Source organism: Heptranchias perlo, chromosome 10 (assembly GCF_035084215.1).
Source record: "Heptranchias perlo isolate sHepPer1 chromosome 10, sHepPer1.hap1, whole genome shotgun sequence".
NCBI lineage: Eukaryota > Metazoa > Chordata > Chondrichthyes > Hexanchiformes > Hexanchidae > Heptranchias > Heptranchias perlo.
The window spans coordinates 46,351,371-46,373,405 of NC_090334.1; the positions used below are offsets into that span (position 1 = coordinate 46,351,371).

Here is a 22,035-nt window from a genome sequence, read left to right on the forward strand (position 1 = left end):
TCCTGGCACTTATGCCAGGATCAAAGACTTGTGGATTTTCAGGCCCCTGTCTCTAACTCTATTCTGCACAGATCTGCTCTCTCAGCAGGCCGGCTCGGACAACCGACTGAACTACTTTCAACAGAACCTCTTAATCCCTCACATGATTTATAGATATGTAGCTCTTTCAGAAAGTTCCAAAACGTTGGACAAATAATATGTCATATTGAATCCCACTTAACAGCACAAGCTATTCTTTCTGTTCTCACAGTAATGCTTTACAGTTAGCAAATTAACTTCCCTCAGAAACATTATATGACTCATTGTCCACACTGCATTGCAAAATTGTATCACATTACTTCCAAGTTAATATGGTGACAGCGAATATCGTCAGCAAATGAGGAAGTAGTTACTGTTCAGTATTACTCTTTACAGATGATTCTTTACAGGTGAAAGATTTTTACTGATCGATATACGTAAGTAAATAAAGTGGGAAGATTTCCTCTGAATGTTGTTTTGAGCAAAATCTTACATAGGAACCAGCGGAAACTTTCAACGGTAAGGTTCAAAACTGTGAACCATAAATAATATTGGAAGTCACGTATAAATTAATTTGATAAACAGTTCATACATGTTAATGATAATTTTACATGGAAAAGAAGTTTCTTTTAAAATCACCTGAATATTTTAGACACACTTGTTGATCTGCCATTACATTGCTCAAAGGCAAAAAAAAGTGAGCTGGATTTTCTTGATCCTGTATCTGAGCATATTGGATCACCTGGGTGCAGCAAATACAGGAAAAGTGGGTGGGTCTGAGGTGCCGAAGGCCCATGTACCAGGCACACACTAGGCTCATTAGAGGCTCTAAAATTATATAAATGACCTGATGGTTGTATAATCCCTTCACAGCATCTGAAAGGCACTGCAGACTCTTGATGCTTTATATAAAATGGGTGCTGCACATTGTCAGCAATGTCGGGTTATTTTTCTTAAAAGGGTCTCTGTTTGGTAGTTGTGACAAATAGCTGTACACTTACCCAGTGATTGGACTGCTTATTTGCCAAATTCTTTTGTTTTCAGTCAAGGGAATTGTGCACAGCCTAAACAGTTCCTATGGTTATTTGCCTGGACATTCTGCTCTACCTGCAGTTTTGAAGAAGGAAGAGGAGGAACAGAGGAGGCAAGCAAGACTGCTTAGTTGCACATTAGGTGCTGAAGCGAGAGATGCTTTTATGCTGTCACCCATATGTACAGGTCAAGGTAATTGCTGTCAAATCTCACAACTTGCAGTCCACAGTGGCATCATATAGGTGACATAAGAATATAGGAAATAGGAGCAGGAAGAGGCCATCCGGCCCCTCGAACCTGCTGGATACCTTGTTTACCTGGACAACTCATTTCATTAATTTTCCCTATGGAAAGTATGGGATTAGGATTACTGCTTGTCTGCAGGATAAACACCAACATGAACTGGTTGAGCTGATCAGCCTATTTCCATGTTGTAATTTCTATGGAATTGGATCTAATATACTGTGTATTCTGCTTCCTAATGGAGTGCTCCTTTTGCATGTTACTCCAGTGGGAGGAGAAACTGAGGTGAATGGAAGCAGTCATATGCATCCTTGTGTTGGCACAGTAAATGGCCCTACACTACATGCACCACGTGGTGATGTGGTAGCTGCCTGGGCTTGTATACTGCCTGCAATATCTGCAGTTATTTGAGTGGGAAGCTGGGTAATACAGATGTGGCTTTGTCCTCAGAGAAATCTTCATTATCTATGCCAGCTCCTGTCATTCCCCACTGCTGGGCTTTCCCTTGGCATGCCACAGATAAGTGGGGAGTAGATCAGTGGGTAGCAGTGAGGTTGTTGAAGCATTGCATGATACTGTCTCAATCTGCTTCGCCAACTCTGAATCCATGTAGGACAATGCTGTCGATTGGAGCCCAAAGTCACTTGACCCCTGTCAGATCATTCGTTCTAGGGAAGCTTTGCCTAAGCTTAAGATCTCAGCCGAAGATGCTCCACTGTAGAGAGGCCTTGAATCGTTATGCTGTCCATATGGTTTGCAGCTTGGTCAGATTATGAAGCAATGCACAGATGCAGGTTATGTGCCCTCATACTTTGCAGGCTACATGATGGACTTTCGTGTGACTGCATGAAGTGCTAATGCTGAGTTAGCAAACTGCTTTTCTAGGCAATCCTGTGAAGTCTGAATCCCAAAGCTCAGCAACTGAAGGAGCCCTTAAGTTAGTTCTTCTTCAGGAGATTACGACTCTTCCAATTCCACCTGCTCCTGCTTGTATTTCACCAAATGCTCCCTCCTGCAACTCAATGACCCTCCTAGTGAAGAAACATCTGGGTATGATGCTTGCCACTGTAGGACTGGGTGATATTGTGTTCTGTGAAGCGTTTGGATTAGGCCGGACATTGGGCCTTGTCACCTTCTGTTAGGGTAACATAAGAAAAGCATATTTTAGAATACTGGCTGTATGGCAGCCCTGGAAACAGCTCACATGTCAAGACATTATAGTATGATCTGCTACAGCTCTGCAGTATTTACCTGTGTGTATGTGAGCAAATGAGTAAGGAGATAAAGAATGAAAAACAAAGAATTATACTAAACATGAGCTTGGGGGAGGCTTTCCCACTCGCTCTATTTCCTTCAGACCTAGAATCTCCAGGAGCCTCTCCTTGTAAAGTGTAAAAGACCTTAGATGAGGTCACGTTCCTCTGGTTTGCATGTGCTGCTGCCTGTTATGTGTGGCCTTCTCCTGCAAGGAGATGGAATAGGGATATATGTTGGAACAAGGAGTATGAGAGAAGATTTATGTCAACCCAGCAGTCACCTTATGTGAGTCATGTGAGTCTGTGAACATACAGAATGTACCTTGTATTAACAGTGCTCTTGGTGTTTGTTGCTTGCCACATCCAATGGGCCATGGGGCAAATAAACCGCCATGGCAGCATAAGAACATAAGAACATAAGAAATAGGAGCAGGAGTAGGCCAATCGGCCCCTCGAGCCTGCTCCGCCATTCAATAAGATCATGGCTGATCTGATCCTAACCTCAAATCTAAATTCATGTCCAATTTCCTGCCCGCTCCCCGTAACCCCTAATTCCCTAATACAGGGTGACCTGGACATCCATATGCTTTCGAAAAGCACATGAACATTTGCCAGAGTGTTGTGCATTCTGTATATCTTCAACAGCCCCTGTCTACACAATCCATACTCTATCTTTACATTGTAGAGTGAATGGGACTGCATTTGTGTGGAACAGTTGTGTATATTTTATGACTAAATGCTTCATGAATGCACATGTTAAATTCCTCTGTAAGTTTTATAACAATAACTTAGAGATGGAACCCTTGGGTTTGTGCTTAGAGTCAGTGATGTATTCATCAAATCCAAGCTTTTGTAAGCAACCAATAACATAATTATTAAATGTAAGCTAAGCTAAAGGGCTCCAAGGACAGACAGTTGAAATAAACACACATTAGTTATACATGTTCTGCTGGCAAACTACCAGACAGTTCACCATGCAGACAGAATATGGACAAGTGGGATCCCAATAAGTTAACTGCTGGAAATAGTCAGAGCAAAGTTTTCTTTTTACAAAGTTCCCAGTCTTGACAGAAAACAGACCTACATTCTATGATAAATACATGTAGTTCTATGGAACACTGTACCTCCCTTAGTTTTGCCTTCCGTTTACAATCCACAGACTTTTAAAACCCAAGCTTGGCATCACCTAATCACTACTTCTTAATTTGCCTCATATTTTTTCCTATTCTTTTCAATCTTGGTGCTCACCCACACTTTTTCCTTTCACCCAGGTTTCTCATGCAAAAAGAAAGCTCCGTGTCAAAAAAAAGGAAACAAAGAGTTATGTCGTTTAGCAGGTCACTTGTTGGGTTACGTTGAGACCAGACATAAAGGTAGCGATAAACATCCCTCTCTAATAAAGGAACATTTACCTATGTAATCAATTCAGAAACCACATTATTATAATCCAACTAAAATTCAAATGAAGTTTAAGAGGCTGAAATTCCTCTCATGCGCACTGGCAGTGCAGGCACAAACTGGGCACAGCCGGAGCGGCAACTCAGGGCAGAGGATATGTGTTGCAAAAGTGCTGCTGATGCGCTGCCCAGGGTTTACCATCTGGGCAGCCCAGAGGGACCGAATGATCAGAAATTCTGCTTGGCCCTTTGGGCTTGTTCCCTGCACACAGGCAAAATTGCATAGGCAGTGCCGTGTAATTATTCAAATGAGCTGAAGCAGAAATTTCAAGGCAGTCAATGAACGTCTCTACAGGCCTGGTTTACACCAGCAGTGTGGCACAGAAACTTCAATTGTGCCCGTTGTGGAATTTCAGCCCCAAAATTTCCTTATGTTTATAACATTTTGTGATTATGCTTCCAATTTATATTTGTAAACAGTCTTACAACACCAAGTTATAGTCCAACAATTTTATTTGAAAATCACAAGCTTTCGGAGGCTTCCTCCTTCGTCAGGTGAATGTCAGGAAATCCTTGAACCTTTCGCATTTATATTCAGAGAACAATACCTGGTGATTACAGATAATCATTCCAACTGCCCGTTGTCAAGGCAATCAAAGTGTTCAGACAGAGAGGTGTTACCTACAGGACCACCGAACATACAAACGGCCAGAACACAAAACAGAGAGAGAGAGGGAGAAACATCCGAAAGGAAGAGAAAGACTGAAAATGACCCGTTGAATTAAAAACAGATAATTTTTATTCGCTGGTGGGGTTACGTGTAGCGCGACATGAACCCAAGATCCCGGTTGAGGCCGTCCTCATGGGTGCGGAACTTGGCTATCAATTTCTGCTCGACGATTTTGCGTTGTCGTGTGTCTCGAAGGCCGCCTTGGAGTATGCTTACCCGAAGATCGGTGGCTGAATGTCCTTGACTGCTGAAGTGTTCCCCGACTGGGAGGGAACCCTCCTGTCTGGCGATTGTTGCACGGTGTCCGTTCATCCGTTGTCGCAGTGTCTGCATGGTCTCGCCAATGTACCATGCTCCAGGGCATCCTTTCCTGCAACGTATGAGGTAGACAACATTGGCCGAGTCACAGGAGTATGGACCATGTACCTGGTGGGTGGTGTCCTCTCGTGTGATGGTGGTATCTGTGTCGATGATCTGGCATGTCTTGCAGAGGTTGCCGTGGCAGGGTTGTGTGGTGTCGTGGACGCTGTTCTCCTGAAAGCTGGGTAATTTGCTGTGAACGATGGTGGCTGTTTAAAGGCGAGTAGTGGAGGTGTGTCGGACGCGGCTCCATTCCGACCAATCAGCGCGCCGAGGAGGCGGGAGGGAAAAAAAATTCGGAGCGCTGGTAACAGGAGACGTCAAATTTATATTGTCACAAGAGGTGAGTGAAAGAAAAGTTAAATGTAAGGAATCTTACAACACCAGGTTATAGTCCAACTGTTTTATTTGAAAATCACAAGCTTTCGGAGGCTTTCTCCTTCGTCAGGTGAGCGTACTCAGTGTACTACATCGCTCACCTGACGAAGGAGAAAGCCTCTGAAAGCTTGTGATTTTCAAATAAAACAGTTGGACTATAACCTGGTGTTGTAAGATTCCTTACATTTGTCAACCCCAGTCCATCACCGGCATATCCACATCAAAGAAAAGTCAAACTGAGGAGATAGATTTTTGCATTCAGACCTAGAGAGAAACCAGGTTATTTTTCACTAAATTAGTAAACAGTGACTTCAATATGGAATAGCAGGTTTATTAGTATCTAGAAAGAGAAGATAGGCAGCCATATTTTGTGGAAACCTTCATCAGTTTTTATTTCAGATTTCCAGTGTTTGCGGCTTTTCTGTTTCTACAGGCCCAAATATAGTGGGCACCCACAAAGATACAAGTATACTTATGGAGTAAGACCATCCAGTAAAAACAAGAAATAGTTTCTAAAAGCGCTTGAAGGGTTCATACAATACTAGTAGAAAATAAAAAAAAACACATTAAAAATTGAGGTAAATGCGATTCTGATGTTCATCTGAATTTTGGGGATAAGGCAGTAATCAAACAACTAGTTCTAGATTATGCCAGTTTAGCTCTGGTTTGACCCTTTTTAAAAACATGCAATAAAACCATAACTGTACACAAATGCGATTCCATACAAATGCAGCTGTTCTCCTGAAAAAGCTTTAGATTTTTCAAGACTAGAAAAATGCAGTTGTACATATGCAAAGTCCCACATCTACACATTGTGGGCAGGAGCTACATCACTAAGGAGCTATGGAAGATGTGTTACGTAACTCTTAGTCAGTAAAAAAGCCTGTCTCAGTGTACTACATGTATTTGTGTTACGTACCTTTTGCTATCCTTATACGAGCGCCTTTCTCTCTTTGGTACTGATTAAGCAAGTATATAGTAATCAACCACATAATTTAGAATCTGTCGGGCTTTACAAAAACCCTTAAAAAATCCCTTAGTAAAACTAATGAAAATATGAAATTGCCAGCACAGCACACAAGCTGTAACCATAGCTACATTAACAAGTCACTCAGTCATACCCACGAGATAAGAACCTAACTGTCCAAATGAGATAATGAAGTCTTGGAGTTACCAGCCTGGGACCCAGACAGGAGTATAAGATAATAGACATAGAAGTTGCAAAAATTGGCCTTGAGAGAAACAACGGATAAGATAAGGGGCCAGTCCCGTGGGAATAGTAGCAACTGGTGATTGGTCAATCAAAGGGGTAAGGCATTGGGGAGGCTATTCCATCACCCCTTGCCCATCAAACAAAGAGATAAGGAGTAGGCCGACTCTGTCTGAAAGATACTCGACAACCAATTAGCCACCAGGCCTTTTGGCAAGATCTCCATAGGGTCCATCACCTGTGTCAATAACAGCCCCTGTAACCATCCTCAAAAGTGGCATAAAAGAGAGATCCCATACGAGATTCAGGTTGTCGAGAACACGGACGGGAGTAAGGGTTGGCCCTGGAGCAAAACCATGCATCCCTGAGGTGAAGCGAATCCAGATCCAAAAAGGTCAGAGGCCTATGAGTCAGAGAACTAAAGGGGAATCTTGTCCCGAAGGGGCAGGACGAGTGGAAACCCCAGGCTGGGTATGAGGAAACCCCAGGCGGGGTAAGGCCACGAGTCTACAACGGTATTGACGGAAGAGACCCCAGGCGAGGTGACTGTCAAGACTCCTGTACAAAGTGGGCACGACCTCTACCTGCAGCGGGACGGGTGATATAACTCTTGTTCTGCACTGTTGACTACTGCTTAAGTGCACATAGTTCTGACCCTTGTGTGAAACTTAATAAAACTCCACTGTACCATATTGATGTTGTGAAGATCATTGGCAAGAGGGGTAAAGTTATCCTACAATATATTTCTCCTGAACTCTATCGCTCTCTCCATTAAATATTGCCTACTGTTGTTATACCTCTTTACCACCTTTAGCTCCATCCTCATTCCCTCATAGTTTTTTTCCAATCTATTCCTGGTCTTTGTATCTTAAACCTTATTATATTGTGATCACTACTCCGTAGATGTTCTCCCAAGTTTACTTCTGTTATCTGCTACGGTTTATTTCCCATTACTAGTGCTTCCTCCCTTTTGGGCTCCTCGTAGATTAGATTAGAGAGGAGTCTTCTACACACTGTAAAAATTCTACCCCCTTCTTCCTTTCCAGCCCCTCTGCCAGTTTATTTTGGGATACTTGAAATCTCCATGATTATGATTCTGTTTTTTACTCATTTCATATATTTGTCTACATACTTCTCCCTCCACTACTTGATGGTCGGCAGTATACCCCTAATAGTGTGACCGATCCCTTCCTAACCTTTATCCCAATCCATATGATTCTGTTTCTATGTCTTTGTTAGTCATGTCCTTTCTTGTTACTGCTATTATGTTATTTCTGATTAACACAACTAACCCATCAACCCTTCTTCTTTCCCTATCATTTCTAAATACATTATAGCTTGCAGTATTTAACTGCCAATTCTGTCCTGTTTGCTGTTATATTTCTGTTAGCTCTGTTACATCTGTTTCCTCACTTCTAATTACTGCCTCCAAGTCCCCTGTTTTGTTGCTGATGATCTGTACATTGCTATACAGGCAATTTAATATGCTCTTTCCTTTCATTGCTTCTGCATTATTTTTAACAAGTATTGTATTATCACTTCCCATAACTGTTTCCGTTTCCTGAGTATCCAAGTTACCTTTATCTCATTTTGTACTCTGATCTTTGCTCTCATTCCTTTTTTCTCTTATCTTTAGGTTACTATTATTTCCACCCAAACCCTCCCCCACCATTTGCTGGTTTAAAGCCCTTTCTACAGTGCTTTCCACTAGGTCCTTGGTTCCAGCCCCTCCCAGCGGTACAGTTCCTTCCTGTCCCAGTACGGGTGCCAGTGTCTCATAAACTGCAAACCCTCCTTCCCACACCTCTCAGCCACAAATTCATTTTCCTGATATGTTTATCCCCATGCCAATTAGCACCTGGCTCGGATTGTAATCTGGAGATTATTGCCCTTGAGCTCCTTTTTTAATTTACCCCCTAGCTCCTGATACTCCCATAGCAGGACCTCCTCTCTGTTCTTTCCTATGTCCCGGTCTTTCTAGCTTCCAATAAACTACCTCCATCCAAAGACCAACATCAATATACATATCACCTAACAATGAAGGGTCACCAGCTACTACTTTGCGCACAAAGATTTCAAAATGGTTTATAATTTTACTGGCTTATACAAATGGCTACAAACTAATTATCACTCAGATATGAGCCCATAGTGCCTTTCTTAGTTGATCTTTTACCTTTTCTACTACTCCTATGAGATGCTCACTTGTGGCTTCTGTATGGGACATGGAAGGCTGCTGTGGTTGAGATGAAGATTCGAGAAACTTGTGGTTGGCGACTTCTAGGAGCTCAGGTCTGAGAGGTCCGGCTGCAGATTGCAGCATCTCACCATCTGCTTGGGCAGTCTGGCCCAACTGGCATTCAGGCACTAGAACGGACATTGGTTGAAGGGGTAGAGAAGGTCCAGATGTGCTGTCATCTGGCGAGAACAACATGTTCCACTCTAATTGCCTGACTGCCCCTCCTATGGGGTTGAGGCTCAGCTCTCCTACTGATCTGCGGAATAGCAGACTGTAAGAGAGCCAGGATGTGACTGAAGCCTGCAATCCCAGCCTGTCCCAGGAGGAGATGGTGGAGTCTCAAGTCTGCATGGTGCCAAAATGAGCATCACTGAAAGGTGCTAATACTGGTGCCATGGACTCCTGCAAGGGAGGATCCAGCTGCAGAGTCCATGGTTGAGTGCTGTGTGTAAATGCCATACATCACAACCCCACATGAGTTGGTAGCGAATTCATCCATTATCTCCGGCATGTGGCAGTATTTTCCTGGCAGACAGTCCAATATATTCAACAATTGATGATGTGAGGAAAACATTCTTCTTTTGAAAGCTGGGCCCCTAAAGTCTGCATCTCTGTCTTCTTCAGCTGAGCCAAAACAAAGCTTGACTTCCAGCGAGGCGCTTCCAGGGCTGTCCTTTCCACTTGCACCTGTTCCTGTTCACTAGTGACCACACAGATTTCAGAAAGGAAGATCATGCTTGACAAACCTGATAGAGTTCTTTAAAGAGGTAACAGATATGGTTGGTGGGGGAAATGCAGTGGTTGTGGTATACATAGACTTTCAGGAAGCCTTTGACAAGGTGCCACACAGGAGACTGTTGGAGAAGATTAAGGTGCGTGCAATTAGTGGAAAAGTAGCAAATTGGATTAAAAACTAGTTAGGAGGCAGGAATCAGAGAGTAAGAATTAAGGAAGTGGGTAGGGGTGTCCCACAAGGTTCTGTTTTGGGACTGCTTCTGTTCATTGTGTACATCGATGATTTGGATATAGGACTAGGGGGGCAGTGATGTCCAAATTTGCAGCTGATACTAAAATAGGAGTCACAGTAAATAATGTGGAAGACCAAGGGAGGCTTTATGGGGATATTGATAAGATGTTGGAATGGGCAAAAGAGTGGCAGATGAAATTCAATGTTAGTAAGTGTGAGGTGGTACATTTTTGTTAGAAAAAGTAATAATTATACTTTGAATGGGGAAATGTTGGATGATGTAGAAGAGCAGAGGGATTTGGGGGTTCAGAGTCACACAACAATAAAAGCAGCACCTCAAGGGTAAAGGGCATAAAAAGTTAATGGAATACTGAGTTTTACAGCAGAAATCATAGAACATAAAAGCTGAGATGTAATACATAGAATTTACAGCACAGAAACAGACCATTCGGCCCAACTGGTCTATGCCGGTTTTTATAACAAATACGAATCATATGAAAAGAGGGACAGGAAAAGACTGGCTAGTTATTGAGCCTGTTCCAGTCACGGCACAAAAAAGCATCATGTCTCGGTGTTCCTGCCCATTAGTAGTTATGTAATCTCCTAGGAGAGGCAAAGAAACAGAAAAAATTCCTAGGCCAACTCGTCCAGTTCCTTGTTGCAGCAAATCCACACTCACCACTTGTTCCAGGCATCAACAACCCTCTGCTTAAAGAAAACCTCCTGATATCTAACCTAGTCCTATGCTTGCGTAACTTATAGGCCTTGCCCCTCATTATCCCTAACCTAACTAGCTCAGAAAGTCTATCTATACAAATGCACACTAATCCATTCAACATTTTAAATATTTCAATTAAATCACCCCGGATTCCATGCTTTTCTTGACTTTAAAGCCCCAGCTCTCTAAGCCTATCTTGTTAACTAAGCTTTTAACTGAGCGATCATTCTAGTAGCCCCTCTTTGAACCTTTTTCAGGGCCTCAACATCATCCACCATGGGGATCAAAACTGGAAACAGTATTCCAGATGAGCGCTAATCAGGGTCTTGTACAAGGACACTAGAGGTAGAAATTGGTATGCATTACTCCCATTTTTTGGGTGTAAAACAGGTGAAAAGCATACCAATTTAGCAGTGGGACGGCCTGCGTCTAATATGCACAGGTGTGTGTCCCACTGCCAAATTCGTGGGGCCTATTTTTTAGGCATCCTGGGCAGACACCCAAAACAGGCATTAGGCATCTTCAATGTATAAAATTTTGCAGCACTAGCAGCTCACCCCAATTATTCAGCTGAGGCCCAAGGATCAATTTCTATCGATTCTGAAGCGTCTTGCTTCGGGCACACACTGCGTCCACAGTGCTGAGATTGGGCCCGAAAACATGCCTGGACTGATTTCTACCTCTAGTTCTTTAATTTTATACTAATTGTAAGTGGCCCAATTCTGCTGATTATTCAAGTGAATTGCATTGATTTTAAGCCCCAGAAATGGCATGGCATTTTGAGGCCTCTATATCCAAGTCAGGAAGGTGTATGACTTGGAGGGGAACTAGGAGGTCAAGGTTTTCCCAAGACATTGCTGTTCTTGTTCTTCTCAGTAGTTAGCTCTTGAGCTGCAAGAGGCCAGTGGAATATGAATGGCCAGAAAAGTGTAGAGTTTAGACAAGAATTTTCTTTCTATGATTAATATTTAGGTGAAGTGAGTAAGTGGAGTTTGATTCTTGCTAGCATTTGCTGTCAGTGGGAGCTCAGGCTAACAGTATCTACATTTTTAAATTAGACCCAGAGGGATGGCAGTGCACGGAACCCTCATGAATTATGCAGAGTGTGGGTCATCATGGATCCACCGTGTATCCAGGGGCAGCACATTTGCACTGTCAGAAAACCTTCTGGAGGAGAGGATCTCTGTGCTTAAGTAGCAATTGGCCACACTCTACAGCATCAGGGATTGTACTCTCCAGAATGTAGTCACCAAAAAGGCAGTACTAGGCAGTTCAGGACACATTGTTAGTGTAAAAAGAGAGAAGTGGATGACTATTCTCAGAGGCAGCAGACAGAGACAGGGCTCACATGCAGGAGACCACGAAGGAGGTATTACTATTTAACTCTGTTTACTGCCCCAAAACTGCCAGAAAATGGATGGTGATTCAGAGGAAAATCCAGGCCATAGTATTGGACAAGTATAAAGAGAATAGTGACAATGACTCATTGGAAGGTGGTCCTAAGCAACAATGTGACAATATGGAATAACGGACTACTCAAGGGGGTGAGAGGTAGGTGGAGTTCAAGAATAGGGGAGTGGTACAAGTGGGAGAATCTATAATCAAGGGTATAGACAGTCTTTTTTGCAGTCATTACTGGGCATCCTGAATGGTACGGAATGAGTGAAAAAGTTCTGGGACAGGAAGGAGAGCAGACAAAAGTTGTGGTCCATTTTGGTACCAATAACATTGATGGAGGTACATTTGAGGTCTTGCAGAGGGAGTTTAAAGAATTAGATACTAGATTGCTTGCAATGCCATGAGTTGCACAGCTTAAGGAGAAAAAAATTAGGACGGTCAATAAATGGCTGTTGCAGGAGGAACGGATTAACATTCTTGAAGCATTGGAGCAAATTCTTGAACAAGGGAAGACTATATCAAAGGGACAGCCTTCATCTGAACCAAAGAGGTACCAATTTCCCTGCACAGAGGGTAAATAGTGCAGTTGGGAAGGATTTAAACCAATTTTTGCTACTCCACTGACAGCACTCATCTCAGATGCAAGTCTAAATTCATCCCCAGTAGTTTTAACAGAGACGGACCTAGATTTAGACAGGACAGGGAACTTAAGATTCCTAGTTATAACATTTTCAGAAGAGATAGGAAAGAAAATAGGTGGCAGGGTGGCTGTGTTAGCAAAGGATTCTATCTGAGTGCCAGAACACAAAGATGTCCAGGGGGTTACATTATGGCAGAATCCATACGGATAAAGTTTATAAATAGGAAGGGAAACGGTATAATTCTCAGTGTGTAATACAGGCCATCATACAATGGGGATGAGAGAGAGGGGGAGACTTAAAGACAGATCAGAGAGATATGTAAGAACAACAGGGCAATAACATTGGGTGATTATACTATCCCAAGATAGACTGGAATAAAGGTAATGCATGTTTTTAAAGTGGGGAATACTTTTTAGAATGCATCCAGGACTGCTTCCTAGATTAGTATGTTTCTAGTCCAACAAAGAAAGAGGCATTGCTTGATTTAGTTCTGGGAAATGAAGTGGAGCAAATAACTGATGTGCGAGTAGGAGAAAAATTGGAAAATAGCAACCGCAACATAGGTTCAATGTAAAAATAGAAAAGAATAATGAAGAGTGAGGGGGAGAGAGGAAACTGAAAGTGAGGGTAAAGGAGGAGATGAGTAGTGGTAGAGAAGAGGGGCGGGAAGAGGGCTAGGGGATAGAGAGTGGAGGGAAGGGTAAGGGGGAGAGGAGGGGAGAGAAGAGAAAGGAGAGGGGAAATGGGAGAAAAAGATGAGCGTAAAGAGGAGGGTTGTATAGTGGAGAGCAGGGATGGGGAACAGGAGGGGAGGAGGAGAAAAGGAGGGAGAGGGAAGGAAGGGAGGGGGAGAGGGTGATGCTGGTCTATGATATGTGCCATAGCAAGGAGAAGGGGGGGTGCCAGCCAGATACTTATGTCTCAGTGGAGAGGGGGGAGGTGTTTCCAGATCCTGATTTGTGCCTCAGTGAAGAGAGTGCTGGATGATTTTTAACATGACCATTTCATATTTCTTTTTTAAATGGTTGCAAGAGTTGGTTTATGATTTGTCCTTTAGATGGCTCTGTCTCATAAATATTAGGTGGCATTGACATTTGTAGCTACCTCCTGCCATGTTGCCATAGTCTTGAATAATCATACAGTGATCATTGGTGAGAAAAAAGCACTTCAGCTCTCTGGCGCACTTGATCCAGCGGGATCACAATGGCCACATCCAAAAACTGTGATTGCAAATTTGTGTCCTATGTCTTTCCAAACAAAAATAGCAACAATTTCCCATCCATTAATGGGCAAGCTTCTATTGAGATGCATACTGACTTTTGGAGTATGCCCACAAGTACAAATTAGGAAATTAAAGGGCTTCTGTGCATGCTGACAGCTTACTGCCAAAGGCAGCAGACAAAAAAAATGAGTTTCAAGGATGAAGGTGGTGATTAAACTGCCATCTATTTTTACTTTGTTGTAGGTCTTTTGCACTTGACATAATGTATTTTGTAATATGATTTGTAACCTGTAAACAACCACACGTGGAACTCTTAGCATACAGCATTCATTAGTTATGTTGAAATAATTGCTGTTTCTAAATTTTTTTGTTTGTCTAGCTTTTCACAGCTCACAGCAAAAGTACACATGACGTTTAAACCACTTTACAAGGTTTATCTCATTGTTTATGGGTTTAGTATAAGGTATTTATTCGTGAACCTTCCCTTTGACGATTTAGTGCCAAATTCATGTACTCATATCCTCTTCCTCCCACATCCAGCAGTTTATCCAATCACAAGATAAAACTGGCAGCTCCATTTCAGAAACTCGTAAAACTTTCGTGATGATGACTTGAAAACTGAACGTGTTGGTCGAAGGAGCCCGCGCAGGAAGATCCAAGCAGCCAGGAATGTCGAGGTTTTAATGAGGAGAACCTTGTTGCTAGGAGGCGGCGAGGGACCGAGGGAGGGGGATTTTCGCCTGACGTCAGCCTGTGGCCCAGCCCCGGGCGGCGGGGTTACTCAGAGGCGCATGGCCAGGCAGGTATGAAGTGGTTTCCCTCTCTTTAACCGGCTCGCACTCTTTGTGGTCTGGATTATCCTTCATTCCGGCTGTTTTCTGATCTGAGACATATATACGTGATTGGGACATCGGTGATTGTGAAAGACCGCCCCCCCCCCCCCACCCCCGGCCCGCTCTCTCCCTCTCCCTCCCCTCCCCCGTTGTGTGAACCAGAACCGGCATCACCATGTTCAACGAGACCTGTGAGAACAGCACCAGCATCTCGCAGCAGGCCGGCCCAACCGCCAGCGCCCTCATGTTCGCGGCGGGAGTGCTGGGCAACGTGCTGGCGCTGATCGTGCTCGGAGTCCACAAGCGAGACAACCGGAGCAAAGTGTCGCTCTTCCACATCCTGGTGACCAGCCTGATCGTCACCGACCTGATGGGGACCCTGCTGATCAGCCCGGTCGTGCTCACGGCCTATGTCAAGGGCCAGCCGCTGCTGGCATTGAACCTGTGCGATTACTGCGCCTTCGCCATGGCCTTCTTCGGACTGACCTCGATGTTCATTCTCTTCGCTATGGCACTGGAGCGCTGCCTCTCCATCAGCTGCCCCTACTTCTACCAGCGGCACACCAGCAAGCGCTGCGGGCTGATCGCCATCCCGGCCATCTACATCTTCTGCATCCTCTTCTGTTCCCTGCCCCTTATGGGCGTTGGCACCAACGCACAGTATTTCCCGGGCACCTGGTGCTTTATTGCGATGAAGGTTCAGGGGCTGGAGATGAAGCACCGCGTTTATTCCCTGTCTTATGCCATCCTGATGACGGTGCTGATCGTTTCCATCTTATTGTGTAACGTGTCCGTAATAGTCAACCTCTGCCGAATGTACCAAAGGCAAAAGGCACGGCGACGCTCGAATGCATCCGGGACAAGAAGGGATCGATTTTCAAATTCGGAAGAAGTAGATCACCTCATTCTTTTAGCCATAGTGACAGTTACTTTCGTTGTCTGTTCTGTGCCTCTCACGGTGAGTGTTAATGCAAGGAGCGCCATCCACTTGATTCCCTGTGGCACTTTTTAAACTTGGCGTATAACTTTTCTGTAGGGGCGCTTAATGGGAACAAGAAAGTAAATCTGTGCGTGCTGTTATCCCCAACTAGTTACAGTTTTGTTTACATACTAAATTGGATGCAAGAAAAATAATGGGCTGAACAAAAGGAAAATGTGCTGAGGACTATGAAGGTTTTGATAAAAATGTGCAGTTGCACAGGGGAATAAAAAAAAACTACCGTGTCTGCAGAAATTCTGTTCAGATTGGTATTAGCCGAAGGAAGGGCAAAGTCGGCACAGTTCTTGTATATTGTTTAAAATAATCAGTGCCAAATTTAGTGGGGATGTGGCATGATCCAACCCACCAGGCCTCTGCTGAGAGTTTCAAAGCAGCTTGTGTTAGCAACTCAGAGTCATGGAAACTCATTCAATAGTTTTTCGAAATGAGGGGGAAGAGAGTTGCTTACTTCTATGGGAATGTCCCCAGTATAGGTTAACATCTTTAAGAGAGGACAGAACATTTAAGGGGTAGGGGAAGAAACTGTAATCTAATCTTAATGCCAATGATAAAGAATAGAAACAGAAAATTCTAAACAACCTAGTGTGTTTCACCTTCATCTGTGTTACAACATGTCAGATATTTTACAATTCATAAAACATCAGAATTTTTTAATGAAACCATAAGCATTAGATTTATTCTACTTGACATTCTTGTTGACTCTCAAAGTTACAGTTACATATACTTTTATTTGATTATGGATTTTAGTTAATTTTGTTAAATTAAAATTATGAGAAGCACATTAATAAATAAACTTCTATACTGGTGTCAAGGTAGATTATTGCTAAAATATATCAGTTGCATTTCTGATGTCATTAATACTCTTTAACTGTACATACCTTTAAAATGACTGAAAATTTAAGGATAAGAATGTTAATTAAGCTTCCTGAATAAAGTTGTATTTATTTTTTAAAATTACCCTCAAATAACATTTAATGTATCTTCATATATGGCCTTCATTCCATATGAGGACAGGAGGGCCATTGTCAGTCATAAAATTAATTCATTAATTTGTTAATGTGAGTGTATTTCCATGATCAAGTCTCTAAATCAGGCGTTATAAATTTGACTCCTAGTCATAATGGCAAAGTTTTGCTCATTCTTGCACATCCTAAGGCTGGCTGAATGAACCTTTTGTAATAAATTACCTGGCAATGTAGCCAATTGAGAAGTGTAAAAGCAGTTTTATTGGCTATTTTTCTGATTCTTCCACTAATGCAACTGTAGGAAATTGCTGCCAGCTGCCATTCAATAAGCCCCTTATAAATCCACAAAGAGTACTGTAAGAAAATATTTTTAATAAAAAGAGAAAAAAAAGTATTTGCACATTGGCATCCTTAATAAATGATTTTAAAAGCCGACTATAATCAAATATGAAACATGATATTAGAAATGTCATATTCCTAAGCTTATTTTAAATAAGTGTTTGATCTCTTGATATTTGTCCTCAGGTTCGTGCATACGTCGGGGCATTTGTTCAAGACCACAACTGCAAAAGAGACCTTAATGCTCTCCGATGCTTGTCATTTAATTCAATAATTGATCCATGGGTTTTTATTATTTTAAATACATCTAAGGTCAAAAAGATGTGGTCCAGGATATTGTGCTGTAAAATTACTTCTAAAAGGCAAGAACTGCAGACTACATCTTTCATAAGGGCTGAAATATTCAAACAAGAGTCACTTTGGGACAGACAGTCCTGATACTTCATCTGTATTGAAGAAGATGTTGTTTTCTAAAATCTAGCAGCCACCAATCCATCTGTTAGAAGGAAAGGCGTACAGAGCCTGTGGCACAGGATGGGATTTGGCAAAGCAGTTTGCTTTCCAGTATTTACACTGAGTAACAAGACAGATTACAACAATCAACAAGTAATGAGCCTGTGCAGAGGAGAGGACTTTGTCCTGATAACTATACAGTCACTGACTGCCAAACAGCATATTTATTTCTCTCTGATTTTTCACATATTTGGAAAAGTGTTTTTTTTGTACTAAGGTAAGTAAAGGATTTTAGTTCAATCAAGATGTTCAAATACTGGTGATACAGCTTGTAATCATTTGCTTCTCTGTGCATTTGGCACAAACTAAATTATCATTTTTTTGCATTCCCCCTCTGGCATATATGTTGTTAAAAGCTAAATTATTTTCTTCATTATGTTGTATATCTGCTTTAGAGAGTGTTCATCCTCTATATAGAAAACCTTTGTTCTAATCAATGGGTCTATTTTCATGAAGTTAGTAATGCCAATGGTTTTGTCACCTAGTTTGAATGTATGGATTACAATTGTTTAGGTTTTGGATAATGTGCATTGTAGTGCTGCACTAATATCCTAGATTGCACACAACACGATTGAGGGAAGGAGCTTACTGTTGAGGGATTGAGTGTCAGCCGTCGCTCAGTGGTAGCACTCTTACCTCTAAGTTAGAAGGCTGTGGGTTCAAGTCCCACTCCAGAGATGAGCACTTTACTGAGGCTGATATTTCAGTGCAGTGCTGTCGGAAGTGCCATCTTTCAGATGAGATGTTAAACCGAGGCCCCATCTGCCTTCTCTGGTGGATGTAAATAGATCCCATGGCACTATCCAAAGAAGTGCAGGGGAGTTCTCCCTGGTGTCCTGGCCAATATTTATCTGTCAACCAATATCACTAAAACAGATTATCTGGTGACTGTCTCCTTGCTGTGTGCAATTTGGCTACTGTGTTTCTTGCATTACAACAGTTACTACACTTCAAAAGTACTTCTTGGTTATAAAGTGCTTTGGGATGTCCTGACATTATGAAAGGCGCTATATAAATGCAAGTCTTTATTAGATGATGTTTTGTCAATGAGTTTTGAGTTGACAATGATTGTGCCAAACCTTGAAGTAACAACTAATTTTGGAATTTTTCAAAATCGCATGCCCAGACAGAAAATCGTGGGGAGCATGAGCCCAAATTTCCAATATGTGCTCGCGCCAGATGTCTTCCACTTATGAAACAATCCATGCCTACATCTAAAGGAATACTTTCCTCCCCACCTCCGGGCTTCAAATATTTCAGCTAATCCAAAGAAAGCTCCACAGCCCAGGTCCTCATCTCCACCGAGCCCTGGATGCCCATCGCCTCACTGTCCTCATCAGGTACCACTGGTTGTTAGTGGTTCAGCAAGTTGACTTCAAGATCTTTATCCTTGTCTTCAAATTTCTCTACAGGATTGTCCTACCCTATGTGAGCGATTGTCTCCAGTCACATGGCCTTGCCTGCATCCTCACCTTCCTGGCTCCATTCTCCTCTTACTCCAGGCTAGATTTTGTTGCCTACACCCTTTGCTTCACCATCAGAGGTCAATCATTTAGCAACTGCCATTTAGAATTCTCTTCTACATCAATTTGCCTCTCTACCTGCCTTCAAAAACTTTTTAAAAACCCATCACTCCAACCATATCTTCAGTTTTCTCCTGTCATGTCCAAATTTCCCCCTTTCAGTTCGATGCCCACCTCCCCACCTTGTGGAGCACTTGAGATGTGAGGAGCAATATATACATTTTTGTTGTTGACTTGTTCTCTGACAAACTTCTAGCCTAAATAGATAATAATGACTTCCATCACATTAGAAAGAAAGAAGAGAAAACTTGTATTTGTATAGCATCTTAGCACATCTCTCAGAAATGACTCAAAGCATTTCATGTATAATGAATGACTTTTTGAAGTGCAGTAACAGTTATCATGTAGGTGAACATTATTCAACAAAGTGGCTATTAAATCCAGAAAACTAGTTAGCAAAGCAGTTGATAAATTTGTCTCTACTCAACTTTTGTTGGGCCAATAAAACCTGCTTTCAGATTATATACTGTTAACTGCACTGCGACGTCATAATTTTAACTTCAGAATAGACAACTTTTTTAAATTAGTAGATAATATTTAAATTAATATTTTTTTCTACATAAACACTTTTAATATTTCAGGCTTAAAAAAAACATTTATCCTTCCCACTACCATTCAGAATGTAGGCTATTAGGTGTATCCTTGCTATGTATCCAGTTTTGCTTTCACTCCACTCCTAGTATCTAGTGGTGCATTTTGCTTGGCCTATTATATAAGGATACTCAAGTTAAAATCCTAGTATGGCATACTTGCCAAATTTTATGAACAAATAAAATAAATATTTATTCTATGTATTTTAAACTAATTCCCATCTTTAGACTGACCTTTGTCACCCGTTGCCAAGCCTACTGTTTAAGTTGGGAGAACAGGATGATATGGACTACGGTTCATAATTGATTGATGGAGATTCGTCTCGGTGTGCTGGGACAGATCCACAAAATATTCTCAGATGGAGGCCCATTGAACAGCTGGTAATACTCTACCAATGTCCAGTATCAGACAAAGCTGGAAAATGAACTTGGATATACCAGTTAGTATTCTGGTGTTCTGCTGTAGAGCCATCAGGCCACTTAAATGCCATTTAAAAAAGAAATGGTCTTCTGACCAACTAAAGGTACATTTTATATTTAGCATAGATGCCTTCTTTTATCATAGTTAAAACAAAAATTGACACTTACATTGTGTATTGTTTAAATTAAAAATGTTATTGTTTTTGTTCTGTTTTACAAAGATCCATTAGGATAATGTTTGTTTTTGAAACTGTAATTTTGCAGAGTTGATTTGGAACTTTGTATACAGTCTAACATAGTACATTCAGAAATAGTCAGGAATTTTGAAAGAATTTCCATTGATGATGACACTGAATAGTTGTGTACAGCAATTGTAAAACATAGGGCTAATTTCATGATCAGTCTCTTCTGGAACCTGTCTGGTGCCTGATTGATGGAATCAGCCTCATATATGCATCTAATAAATTGTTTCAAATGTGAAGCTATATATTAATTAAACTTATTGAAAACTGTGCATGCACACTACTAGTAGCACATCAAATTACAGTTTCGTCTGTTACACAGACAATAAAGTATGAATGATATAGTTCTACCAACTTAAGCCTGTAGTTTCATTAATATATGTTATGAAAACTGTACAAGATATATTAATGTATTTCTAATTTTGGTTACAATTTTATAATATACACTGCATAATGGAGCCTCTGTAATGTGTTGCAAACAATTTTTCCAATAAACACGCAGTGGTAACATCACAAATTAATGGAGCATTGAGAATCTCATTTGGCACTGTACAAAGTTTCTAGGACACACCTAAAACAGGAAGAAAGCTTAAAACTTCCACAGAAATTGACTTTTTGACTTACAAATTAAATACACCGTTCATATGTAAGGTTTAAGGTTTTAAATGTATGCTGAGAAATTTTAGCATTTATTCAAAAAATAAAATCTGGATGAAAATTGGGAGGAGGAGAATGACTTAAATTTTCCAGATGTAAACTCAATGTTCTGGAAACCTTGGCAAAACATTTATATTTACTAGCTTGAGACCAGTGAGTATAATTACTATTCTCAGACCCTATATATTTGCCACAAAATTCTTTTGTATTTTCTTTTACTTTTTTCTCTCACACTCTCACCCTCTTTCCCTGCTTTCAAAAGGACCAAAGGATTAAGTGGGAAAAAATTATTCATTTTAGTTTAAAAAAAATAATAATTTTATCTTCTCACAGCCCATTTAGATTCACAGATCACTGCTTACTCTAGCACCCCAATATTAAGGTCCATCAAGTCCATACTCAGTAAATGTGACCATTGTCAAATCACTGGCACAACAGTAGCATCCTGACATCCAGAGTAGACCCTTTACCTCCCCCTTGTAGGGACAAAAGGAGCATGTGATGTTATTTTTTGAGAAGTGCCTTTTTATCCCCACGCTATTTTATACTTAGTGGGCTCTTTTTCCTAAAGAAACTCCAGGCATAAACCGTAATGAAAACAATCATTATATACCAGAGAAAAAAAAAATCGACATTGGAATTAAGCAACATCTTCGGATCATGCACGATTTGAATTGCTTTGATAACTATAAAAAAAACCTTCTGACTACCCAAAATGCATACCCTTTTGGAAAATAAAGTCTATCCTAGACTAACCCCTTAACGAAAGTTTACATATACCCATGGTTGGCTCAGGCTTGCCGAGGCCCTTTAAATATCTTGATGGACACCGGTTGTGGTGTAGCACATAGTTTTCTCTTGTGGCAGCTGTGCAAGAAACAATCTGCAAGAAGCAGCAAGGTAGAAAGCCAACTTCTCCACACGATTGTTTTTTTTAATAGTCTTGACAAGGTCCCACATGGCAGACTAGTGAAAAAAGTAAAAGCCCATGGGATCCAAGGGAAAGTGGCTAGTTGGATCCAAAATTGGCTTAGTGGCAGGAAGCAAAGGGTAATGGTTGACGGGTGCTTTTGGGACTGGAAGGCTG

The 22,035-nt window shown here is 41.5% G+C and overlaps 1 protein-coding gene across 2 annotated transcripts; it reads left to right on the forward strand.

Moving 5' to 3' along the window:
• The first annotated feature begins 1,103 nt into the window (after positions 1 to 1,103).
• Positions 1,104 to 20,808, forward strand: LOC137326487 (prostaglandin E2 receptor EP2 subtype-like). Of its 2 annotated transcripts, none has more exons than XM_067991624.1 (4): positions 1,104 to 1,242; positions 14,350 to 15,597; positions 17,130 to 17,673; positions 19,858 to 20,808. In XM_067991624.1, the coding sequence occupies exons 2-3, from the start codon at positions 14,815 to 14,817 to the stop codon at positions 17,379 to 17,381; spliced, it is 1,035 nt and encodes a 344-aa protein (XP_067847725.1). In that variant the 5' UTR covers positions 1,104 to 1,242; positions 14,350 to 14,814; the 3' UTR covers positions 17,382 to 17,673; positions 19,858 to 20,808. The 2 variants fall into 2 exon arrangements, with proteins under 2 accessions (XP_067847725.1, XP_067847724.1); XM_067991623.1 differs by lacking the exon at positions 1,104 to 1,242 and adding an exon at positions 4,919 to 5,379 and having other exon boundaries at positions 14,347 to 15,597.
• Positions 20,809 to 22,035: the final 1,227 nt, after the last annotated feature.